Genomic DNA, 12,581 nt, shown 5'->3' with positions numbered 1-12,581 from the left:
GCTCACCGGGAATTCTCTCAACGCTCCGGGTGGCCGACCTAATTTGAAAAAGTATTTAAATATAATCAAATCATAAAAGAGGCCCAAACGTAATTAGCGCCTAATTTACATGCCATTTAGATTGGACCTATCAATCACTGAAGTTTGGATGACGCTCTAGGTGCTAGGGGGCTGGTCCTATTAGGTTCTACTTTGCCACCGGTTCGTGACTGAAGCTTTTGCATTGAGATTCTACTCTCAATTCAGTTTTGGTACACAAGGTGCGCAGGTAGAACCCTCCTTGTGCATAGCCTTTGTCCCATACCTCCCATCCAGTTTATCAAATGGCACTGTTCTAGGATTCAGACGGAGATGCACAAATGTGTTTAAGATCTATTTGCTAATAGCTTTCCAAATTATTTCAAAGCACTTGTGGAAATAATTTGCGGAGAAGCATGACTCGTCTTGACAGCTGGTTGAGTCCGCATTTCTGCATCGGAATCCTCCTACTGATTGACACACTGACAGAGTCGCAAAGACCAGGTAAAATATCTGTCAGTCGAAAATGTTGCGATTCTTTCCTACATATATGTGTTAATTTAAGCAACGAATAGGGGCAATATGTAAGCATAATGTGAGCGTCGCACGTGACTTGTGTGTTGATTTACCTATAAGCTACTGTTGCATAGTTGTTTGTAGTTAACCTGATTATCTTGGATATCTCAATTTTTTTATTATCCCTGCAATTAACTTTATTGTAGCGGGGCTGTCCAGCTATTGTTATAGTAATATTGAATCTATCACTCGAGGGAGGAATGAAGTTTGGTGCTTGTGGAAATTTGTGTCCGGACTTGTCTCTGAACCTTTATATAATCGAAAATATTCAAACCTCAATGCCAGTAGCACATTCATTGTGTTTGAACTTGAAGTGCAGTATTAAAGTTGCCTGAAATATAAGCCTATACTTTGTATTTCAACCTCCTTGACAGAATATTAATCGGAACAATAACAAAGCCGTCATCCTATGTTGGGTATGGGGAAACGTACTATGAAATTCTGAACATAAAATATATCAAAATCAAAGTTTTAACCATGTTTTGAGACTATGCAGTTCATTTAAATGCAAAGTTGATGTAAAACAAGCTTATGTTTTGGGATTCGTTTTAACATAATTTAATTCATGCGGCATTCATATGCTATATTTTTCTTCAAGGGGCAAGCCTGTATGTATAATATGTATATGTATGTATATATATGTATATATATGTATGTATGTATGTATATATATATATGTGTGTGTGTGTGTGTGTGTGTGTGTGTGTTTGTGTATATATATATATATATATATATATGTATATGTATGTATGTATATATATATGTGTGTGTGTGCCTGACCCGCATTTTTATTACACACCGGATTCTCCATTGTTTCTATAACTGGGAGGTCAGTGGCTAAGGCCCTTTAATTCCCAAATTAATAAACATTGTTTAATTTCTGGAAATCTAACATCCAATATGCAGACTTATTGAGTGCAAAGTGAACCTTTAACGAAACGGACAGAGTGCAAGTGTGTGGTCCCGTGTCCGCTTGTGTATTGTTGTGTGCGTGTGCGTACGCGCGTGTCCCTCTAGGCTAGTGATTAACAGTGGGCTCAGACTTTCCCTTTTTCGAGGATGGATTGACCAGGACAGTCTTTCCGGGGGAAAGAGATGCCAGTTCATTTTGTGGCTTCTGACTTCATCTGTCTTTGTTTTTCTCTCTCGGCAGCAGTGTCAGTGACCACATTGTCCCTCAACCCAGATGACTCGCATAGAGGTCAACAGTGTTGGAACGCTTTGTCCCTTGTGAGGGCTTACAGAATAATCCAAAGCACATCATAATGTGTTTGTATTTGAAATTCCACTTCATAGTACCATTATTTTTAGCAATGTTTATTTGGAATCTTTGCCTCATTTTTATATAATGGATAAAATTAAGAGACCACTGCAAATTGAGCGCTCCTGTTCCTCACTCAAAACATTCCTTTTCAACTCTTTTGGAAAGGAGAGAAAAAGGTGCAGTGGTATCTTCATTTTTTCCGGAGCTGTATGTGTTTAGATGTTTCAATAGTAACAACTGTTGTCTGGTGTTTCTTTCCTTGCTGGATGTTCCTGAATGGAAAAGAAGCATACAAGGTATGCTCACACCATGCTTCGATGGTGTAATGACAATTGTTACACATCAATATTCTTCTTGTCTACGCAAGCTGTTCCTCAAACAGTATGGACACAATGTCCCAAACCCCGTCGTAACCCTACCTGTCTCACATTGTGTGAGAGAATGATTTTGGGTCCGTCGATCTGTGGGTGGGTCGGCCTGGTGGAACTACGTTGCAGATATCAGTGCTGAATGAATGTCAAGAAAAAAACAATCCTCTTTTATAACCGCAGCTATAGTAAAGTAGCTTTTTTTTGACAAACTACCACGAAAGTGTCAAAAAATAAATGAGCATTCTTCTGAAGACAGTGCCTTTTTAATAGCTGCTGGTTGTTCAGCTGGGCTTTAGGACCAGACAGTGGCCTGGAATGTGATGTTGAATGTTTAAATAACCTGCAGTACCCCTTTAACCAGAAAATGCCATAGTTCTGTATTCTGTGCTGGCGGTCAACTTACAAGCTGCAGTTGCACTAATGAATACACCCTCTGGGCTTTGGCTGGAAACCATGTCGGGTTCAGTTCTGAGCTAGAGAAAGGAAGGACATTCTAGTCGTTCTGGTCCCTGCCTACTTCAGCAACCCCCACAGAGGTCTGTCATGATGTCTTGTGACACTTTGGAAAATTGCAGCTTGAGTCGGGTGTGTCAAGGGGCAAATGAAAGGGATCTGACCCCGTCAACCAACTTTACCTGTGTCACCATATGACTCATCAAAGAGCTCCAATGACAGGAAATTGATGTTGGGCTCGGGCTCTGGTTCAATAACAGGGTCAGGAAGCAGAACAGTAATGGACTGGCTTTGGTGCTGCTACAGTAACGGTCTAATTCCAAGTCAATCCTCATGGCATATCTGCACAACACTGATGAACAGTTTATGGACAGATGATGAGAATGAAACCAGAACAGAGGCTGCTGGGAGTTCCACACCACACCTGGCCCTGTCCAATGGGCGGCAGTACTCATCTCCTAAGTGTTTCTGAAGACAGTTCTTAGCCATGGAATACCCATCCCCCCCAACTCTTAAGCTAATCATTACTTTTGCCCTTGTGTAACCAACCTCCTTGACCAAACCCATCTTGACTTTGAGGTAGATGTTGCCATGTTCCACAGGTCTGGGATCAGAAGTCTCACTTTAGTCAGCTAAAATATCAATGAAAGCGATATTATTTGAAAAACCCAATAATAATCAAAATCCCACATGTTTCAAGTTATTTTAAGGCAATTCAAAACGTAGGCTTACATGCACACATCACTCCCATGCATACAGAAATCTTGGCCCATTGACTTCTTTGAGGGTGAGGAACCATCATCAAGTAGTAAAACAGTCTTGTCAGCCATTTGGGTGGAAACTAACAACTGATCCTGAACTAGCCTGTTTGCCTGTATGTAGTGCAGCTCCAGTCTCATAAGGCTATAAACCACAGAGACACAGGTGTTCTAATACCACACAGGTATGCCCCAAGAAGTTATCACACTGCCTTTCTTTAACCTCATTTCAGCTCTCCTTTTTTCAAATCAATCTATGAATAGAATAGGTTCTGTTTGATGGCACGGAATGCCATGTTTTCCCAGCTGCAGTTAGACTGGCCACGCTTCTTTGAGGTGGTGCCACGGGTGATGGGCGGTGAAGGTGGGGACAGGGGAGACTGCAGGCTGGGGCTTGCATCACCTTCCCTGCTCCTCACAACCTGGTCTTGTTAGGTGTGCAATATGTCGGGTACAAGCGTCATGAAGAAGAGTCAGGATCAGACTTCACATGTTTGACTATTAAACAACTGCCATGCTAAGCAGCGTATTTTAACATTAAAGGTAGAATTCAAATTTTTGGTGAGAGAAACGACACTAGCTAAGTCATTGATTGGTTGGTTCTCTCTGTATTTCATAAATTAAATGTCTAGTCCTTATAGAGGGAACCCACATGGAGATAAACGGCTTGTGTGGAGCTGCAGTACGGGAACGCCTGGATTTCCTGTAGCCTCTTCCTCCTCTCCTTGTTTCCCTCCCTGATTATGAAGTCTCTAGCCTGGTCCCAGATCTTTTGGTGCTGTCATGCCATTTGTCCACTATAATGGTAATTGATGCCAAGACAGCACAAACAGAGGGCAGATCAGGCTACTGACTATGGGAATGTAATGAATGTGCTGTCACACTATAGTAACCAGGCTGCAGAGGAATGCGATACCACGTTTAAGCTGCAGGTTTATGGCCCTATTCACTTTGGCTTGAATGTCACATCCAGTGCCTTGCTCTAACTACATCCGTCAGATGAGCAGTAGACTACACCAATGCAGGAGAGAGATGATATGAAGTTTAACTTAAAAATGTCCAAGTATGTGTTAGATCAAACAGAGTAGTAGATTAATTGTTAAACCATACAACACAGGCCTATTCTCTTCTTAAGCACTGTATCTTAAGCTCCACTTGCTCCTTGGCTTTTTGTGGTTACATCATTTGTCCCTAATTGTAGGCAAGAAACAATGTTTAGGTCATCCTCTGTTCTAAACTAACAGTCCTCTATTATTGATTACAGTCTTTCCTAATTAAACAAACTTCAAACAACCTTTCCTTCAAACAACCTAATTAAAGGGCACCTCTATCCCATTTCAGTCTTTGCCCCCCATTCTATCCACAATTTAGCCTAATAATCAAAGTTCCTCGAAAATCACAGGTGTGATTCAGTGTTGGATAACATGCCTGCAGCTTTCCTTATAGAAGGGCTGATGGGAGTTTTAAACAGAATCCCAACATAATTGTTATTGAAATGTGTGCTTTGATCAAGAGCACAATGGTAAAAGATGGGAGAACTATTGGATCATAGATCTATGTAGATTTAGTAAGTCCACAGTGTCGCCGGACGCCCCGTCTCAGTTCCTAGGTCTTACGCTGCTATACTGTTGTGCTGGGGGATTGGGTCAGTTCTCCTTCCCCACAAAGTTCTCCTTCTCCACTATAAATCGTTGTTGATATGATGAATGCATTTTCTGAATTTTCCCAGTCTTCTCCCGTTTTAAACATTAGGAGGACATGAGGTCCTGGTCCACACCTGCGGAGTACCTGGTTTGGGGGCCCCGTTGCTGTGCCTGTCCTTATCCATCTAGTCATACTTCTTTATAAATACATTTGATTGATTGATTGATTTACACAGGATACAATTAGATCGTTGTTGGGATAATTTGAGGGGAGACATTTAAGAGCCATGACATACCCTGTTCTAATAGACCAACTTGGAAAGAGACAGCTTCTGCACTTATTTAATTTAAAATCAAGCAATGTCCATAGTTTACAATAAAACATAATATCATTAAGATAATGCACTGCTTCCTAAACAGATGTATTTTTATTTAGGACCAAATTTGAACACATTCTAAAATTGCAATTAATCGTAATTAACTTCAGGCGTTTATGTGATTAATCCCGATTCATTATTTTAATCGTTTGACAGAAATAATGTGTGTGTGTGTGTGTGTATGAGATGTAATATGTGGTCCAAAGGATAAGCCCTATTTCTATTTTACTCATCTCTCAGTGAAACACAAATGGGAATCTGGTGGAAGGAATTGATTGTAGCATGCTTTAACTGCTACACTGCAGGGTTGTTAATTGAGCAACTTTGTCATTAGGTTCAACAGCTTTCAGGCCCCTTCGATCTTAGTGACTTCCCTGTTTGTTTGTGTGTGTGTCTGGTGCTCGGTTGAGCTCAGCTGTGAATCTGTGTTTGATCTCCACTGGCTGCTCGGTGGTTAAACCGTCGCTCCCTCACCATTTCTCCCATCTCTCTGTCTTATATCTGCTCGTGGCCTCTCCCCACTGCTTCAGACAACGAGGAGAATGTGATAATAGAGCCACCTTGACTGGAACATGTGAACAGCCAGGCTGTTCAATTTAAGGAATAAATGTATTTGAAGACTGTCAAAATGAAGACCACTATCTGACATGTAGTTTCTCCTAATAAATAATAAAATATATACAGAAAGTTTAAAAGAAGGGGGATTTATTGGCAGCAGAGGCGCCCTGAAAATCATTTCAGAGTGAAACCGACATCTAACATCCACCCTCCCATCATTATAACAGTGTTTTAACGTTGCACTTTTCTTTTAGCTGCTGTTTTATTAAAACATTATTTTCTTCTTTCATATAATTTCACTGCAGAGTTTTAGAGCCAGGTCAAATGTTCGTACACCTCTAAGAACAAAATCACTGCCAAGTTAGGGAAATTATGCCTTTTTGAATTGTCAGCAGAAAAGATTAATATAAAGTATTCATAGGGTGTTTTTTTTTGTAATCCTACATTATGATCACAGATCTGACCAGATTTATTTCTGCTGTAGTCTGAAACCAACGAGTGTCCTACTCTAATTTAGATAGTCGACAACAGACAGTCTATTGTTTTGCTTCACTCAAACTGTGTTTCTCTTTTGTCTTCTCTAATGAATCAGGCATTGATAGTTGGTAAGGGAAAAGTAAAGTGCCTCAAACACTCTTCTCTGAATACGCCTTGCTTCGCTCTCTGCCAAAACCCCACTTTGAAATACCACAGTGGGTGGGGTGGAGAAGGGTGAAGAGAGGCAAGTAGTGTCACATGAGATTTTTGTTTCTGCAACAGAGCTTGAAGGGCCTCTGTTTTATTCTTCATCACTCTTGAATGTGCTTCAGGACAGTGGTCCATGAAGCCTGAATCTAGTTAAGGACACTCAGTAGTAAATTCAGTTTCTGCCCAGTTCCAATTCAGTCCCTTCTCCCTAGCCCCAATCTCTTAAGTCTTCATAAATATGAATTATTATATGATAAATATGATTATTAGAACTCATGAGTGAATGAATATAAAAAAAAATTCTTTACAAAGAACACATCTGCTGTGAAGTAGAAAACTAAAAGTGCAATGAGGGAGCACCATGAAAGTTATTTCAACTATTAAAGCATGAATCCATGTTTCTATGGTTTTAATTCAAATTCAAATGCACATAAAATATTTAGGTAATATTTATTGAACAATAGTACTTTCATCTCAACGCCTCAGTGTGTGTCATCCTCTCGACAGTAGATGGCAGCATTTCATGCCTTTTCACTTATCCCATAGGGATTGCCTGACAAGTCAATTCTCCAGTGCACTCCAGTATACCGTTTTGTATATGTACCTCTCCCATTGCAATTATTGACATGATCTAAAAAGCTATTGTACAGAACTTCAGCAGCTGGATTCATTTTAACCAGTCAGAGTATCAGAGACACTAACACCTTTTAAAAATGTCATTATACCCATGTGTTTAGTTTTCAGTCCGACCCATAGGTTTCTGGGGCCAATCAGAATATTCAGCCAATTCGTTACCAGGGAGTTGTCAATCTTTTTCTATGAGTTGAACTGCGATCATAAATGCGATGGTGCCCTCTGCTGGTGGTGTATTATAAATTTCTTGGTTAATCCAGTTCTCATTATTAAGTACAACATACACTCACCTAAAGGATTATTAGGAACACCTGTTCAATTTCTCATTAATGCAATTATCTAATCAACCAATCACATGGCAGTTGCTTCAATGCATTTAGGGGTGTGGTCCTGGTCAAGACAATCTCCTGAACTCCAAACTGAATGTCAGAATGGGAAAGAAAGGTGATTTAAGCAATTTCAAGCTGATAGAAGAGCAACTTTGACTGAAATAACCACTCGTTACAACCGAGGTATGCAGCAAAGCATTTGTGAAGCCACAACACGCACAACCTTGAGGCGGATGGGCTACAACAGCAGAACACCCCACCGGGTACCACTCATCTCCACTACAAATAGAAAAAAGAGGCTACAATTTGCACGAGCTCACCAAAATTGGACAGTTGAAGACTGGAAGAATGTTGCCTGGTCTGATGAGTCTCGATGTCTGTTGAGACAGTCAGATGGTAGAGTCAGAATTTGGTGTAAACAGAATGAGAACATGGATCCATCATGTGTTCTCCAGGTAAGTGACACACACGCACACGGACATCCACGTGATGTAAAAGAAAACGTGATTAATCAATCCAGGCCACCATCTTCCATTGCTCCATTGTCCAGTTCTGATGCTCACGTGCCCATTGTAGGTGCTTTCGGCAGTGGACGGGTCAGCATGGACACCCTGACTGGTCTGCGGCTACGAAGCCCTATACGAAACAAACTGCAATGCACTGTGTGTTCTGACACATTAGTACCAGCATTAACTTTTTCAGCAGTTTGAGATAAAGTAGCTCGTCTGATCAGACCATACTGGCCAGCCTTCACTCCCCACATGTCAATGAGCCTTGGCCGCCCATGACCCTGTCGCCGGGTTACTGCTTTTCCTTCCTTGGACCACTTTTGAAAGGTACTGACCAATGCAGACCTGGAACACCCCACAAGGGCTGATGTTTTGGAGATGCTTGTCAAAGTTTGGCCCTTGTCAAAGTTGCTCAGATCCTTACGCTTGCCCATTTTTCTTGCTTCTAACTCATCAACTTGAAGACAGAATGTTCAGTTGCTGCCTAGTATATTCCACCCACTGACAGGTGCCATGATAATGAGATTATCAGTGTAATTCACTTCACCTGTCAGTGGTCATAATGTTATGGCTGATCGGTGTACCAACCCGATTCCAAAAAAGTTGGGACACTGTATAAATTGTGAGTAAAAAGGAATGGAATAATCATAACATATCGAACGTTGAAAGTGAGACAATTTGTAATGTCATGCCAAATATTGGCTCATTTTGGATTTAATGAGAGCTAGACATTCCAAAAAAAGTTGGGACAGGTAGCAATAAGAGTCTGGAAAAGGTAAATGTACAGATAAGGAACAGCTGGAGGACCAATTTGCTACTTATTATGTCAATTGGCAACATGATTGGGGATAAAAAGAGCCTCTCAGTGGCAGTGTCTCTCAGAAGTCAAGATGGGCAGAGGATCACCAATTCCCCCAATGCTGCGGCGAAATATAGTGGAGCAATATCAGAAAGGAGTTTTTCAGAGAAAAATTGCAAAGAGTTTGAGGTTATCATCATCTACAGTGCATAATATCATCCAAAGATTCAGAGAATCTGGAACAATCTCTGTGCGTAAGGGTCAAGGCCATACTGGATGCCCTCAGACGGCACTGTATCACATACAGGAATGATACTGTAATGGAAATCATAACATGGGCTCAGGAATACTTCCAGAAAACATTGTCGGTGAACACAATCCACCGTGCCATTCGCCATTGCCGGCTAAAATCTATAGGTAAAAAAAGAAGCCGTATCTAAACAGGATCCAGAAGCGCAGGCATTTTCTCTGGGCCAAGGATCATTTAAAATGGACTGTGGCAAAGTGGAAAAGTGTTCTGTGGTCACACAAATCAAAATTTTAAGTCCATTTTGGAAAACTGGGACGCCATGTCATCTGGACTTAAGAGGACAAGGACAACCCAAGTTGTTATCAGCGCTCAGTTCAGAAGCCTGCATCTCTGATGGTATGGGGTTGCATGAGTGCGTGTGGCATGGGCAGCCTACACATCTGGAAAGGCACCATCAATGCTGACAGTTATATCCAAGTTCTAGAACAACATATGCTCCCATCCAGACGTCGTCTCTTTCAGGAAAGACCTTGCATTTTCCAACATGACAATGCTAGACCACATACTGCATTAATTACAATGTCATGGCTGCATAGAAGAAGGATCCGGGTACTGAAATGATCAGCCTGCAGTCCAGATCTTTCACCCATAAAAAACATTTGGCGCATCATAAAGAGGAAGGTGCGACAAAGAAGACCTAAGACAGTTGAGCAACTAGAAGCTTGTATTAGACAAGAATGGGACAACATTCCTATTCATAAACTTGAGCAACTTGTCTCCTCAGTCCCCAGACGTTTGCAGTCTGTTATAAAAAGAAGAGGGGATGCCACACAGTGGTTAACATGGCCATGTCCCAACTTTTTTGAGATGTGTTGATGCCATGAAATTTAAAAGCAACTTATTTTTCCCTTAAAGTGATACATTTTCTCAGTTTAAATATTTGATATGTCATCTATGTTGTATTCTGAATAAAATATTGAAATTTGAAACTTCCACATCATTGCGTTCTGTTTTTATTCACAATTGTACAGTTTCCCAACTTTTTTGGAATCGGGTTTGTATATTTGTCCTGCTATTTATTATATCCAATCTTTCTTAGAATGTGTAATTAATTAATTAAAAAGTCAGTGAATTTATCATGCCAAAGATAGTGTCTTGTTGAGGTGAAGTTTTTTGTTACGGCTTGTAAACAGCCTCAACATAGTTTTCAGGTTACCCCCACACCATTCCAGTGCTGAAAACAGATTTTTATACCTATTTTTAGACACACCTTTTCAGGCTTTTATTTACTCTATTTGATAGCATATTGGGGGAAAAATAAGGGTGGACTTTTACACACCTGATGCAGCATCCTAGACCAACTAACCCCCCTCTGTCAACTAAACATGCTTCATCAAAGTTGTTTAAAGGAAAACAACTGAACGCCTATTCTGAGTAAACATAGGTATGTTTATTTAAATGAATACGTTCTCCTGAGTAGTATGTTTGAATTGGACAATTTTTTCGTTTAGACGTACTAGTAGAGTAGTAGACTCAGTTCTTAGGTACTTGAGTTAGTTAACACCACTGTGAAGGTAGGTGCTACAAGTGGTTCTGCCTGTTACTTGCCCCTTTGACCGGCAGCCAAACTCAGAAGGGGGACCTGAAGAGGGGCACTGCCAGGTCTACACCCCAGCTGAAGAGGGGCACTGCCAGGTCTACACCCCAGCTGAAGAGGGGCACTGCCAGGTCCACACGCCAGCTGAAGAGGGACACTGCCAGGTCCACACGCCAGCTGAAGAGGGACACTGCCCGGTCCACACTCCAGCTGAAGAGGGACACTGCCCGGTCCACACTCCAGCTGAAGAGAGACACTGCCCGGTCCACACCCCAGCTGCAGCCTTTCATCTTAGAGCGTTGGCAGCGCTAGCATACATAATACATCTGTGTTGCAGATTACAGCCAGCCCAGGTTCTCAGCAGAAAAGATTCAGCAACATGATGATTGCAGTAGCTGTAGGCAATGTAGTAGTTGATGTGGGGGGGGGGGGGGGTAACAAGGCTCTTCGGAGCACAGGGGAACAGCCACAGATTATAGGGAGACAATGGGATCATTCGTCTGGATACAACATCTTGCAACGTTCAGATAGAAATATGTTACGTAGAGCAAATATGCCTGTCTAATTTAGACCATCCCTGTCCTCGGAGTTACTAGTAGCTGAACTTCAGTAGCTCTATCTTGTCCTTGGATTAACCAGGGGTTATTATCACCATATTACTTATATTGTTGAATGTGCAAATAAACAACATTAAGTATACAATCACCTAAAGGATTATTAGGAACACCTTTTCAATTTCTCATTAATGCAATTATCTAATCAACCGATCACATGGCAGTTGCTTCAATGCATTTAGGGGTGTGGTCCTGGTCAAGACAATCTCCTGAACTCCAAACTGAATGTCAGAATGGGAAAGGAAGGTGATTTAAGCAATTTTGAGCATGGCATGGTTGTTGGTGCCAGGCGAGCCGGTCTGAGTATTTCACAATCTGCTCAGTTACTGGAATTTTCACGCACAACCATTTCTAGGGTTTACAAAGAATGGTGTGAAAAGGGAAAAACATCCAGTATGCGGAGGTCCTGTGGGCGAAAATGCCTTGTTGATGCTAGAGGTCAGAGGAGAATGAGCCGACTGATTCAAGCTGATAGAAGAGCAACTTTGACTGAAATAACCACTCGTTACAACCGAGGTATGCAGCAAAGAATTTGTGAAGCCACAACACGCACAACCTTGAGGCGGATGGGCTACAACAGCAGAAGACCCCACCGGGTACCACTCATCTCCACTACAAATAGAAAAAAGAGGCTACAATTTGCACGAGCTCACCAAAAGTGGACAGTTGAAGACTGGAAGAATGTTGCCTGGTCTGATGAGTCTCGATTTCTGTTGAGACATTCAGATGTCATTCAGATTCAGATGAGTCAGAATTTGGCGTAAACAGAATGAGAACATGGATCCATCATGCCTTGTTACCACTGTGCAGGCTGGTGGTGGTGGTGTAATGGTGGGGGGATGTTTTCTTGGCACACTTTAGGCTCCTTAGTGCCAATTGGGCATCGTTTAAATGCCACAGCCTACCTGAGCATTGTTTCTGAACATTTCCATCCCTTTATGACCACCATGTACCCATCCTCTGATGGCTACTTCCAGCAGGATAATGCACAATGAGTATGAACATGACAATGAGTTCACTGTACTGAAATGGCCCCCACAGTCACCAGATCTCAACCCAATAGAGCATCTTTGGGATGTGGTGGAACGGGAGCTTCGTGCCCTGGATGTGCATCCCACAAATCTCCATCAACTGCAAGATGCTAT

General features: G+C 41.6%; 1 protein-coding gene across 1 annotated transcript in view; it reads left to right on the top strand.

Annotated features, from left to right (window-relative positions):
- The first annotated feature begins 240 nt into the window (after window positions 1–240).
- Window positions 241–12,581, top strand: part of LOC105019789 (collagen alpha-1(XVIII) chain) — a 47,625-nt gene continuing 35,284 nt past the window's right edge. Inside the window, exon 1 of the mRNA XM_020042190.2 lies at window positions 241–522. Coding sequence (XP_019897749.2) covers window positions 435–522 — 88 coding nt within the window. The 5' untranslated portion in view covers window positions 241–434. The remainder of the gene's footprint in view (window positions 523–12,581) is intronic.

This window comes from Esox lucius, chromosome 22 (genome assembly GCF_011004845.1).
Source record: "Esox lucius isolate fEsoLuc1 chromosome 22, fEsoLuc1.pri, whole genome shotgun sequence".
NCBI lineage: Eukaryota > Metazoa > Chordata > Actinopteri > Esociformes > Esocidae > Esox > Esox lucius.
This window is presented reverse-complemented; position numbering and strand designations above follow the sequence as displayed.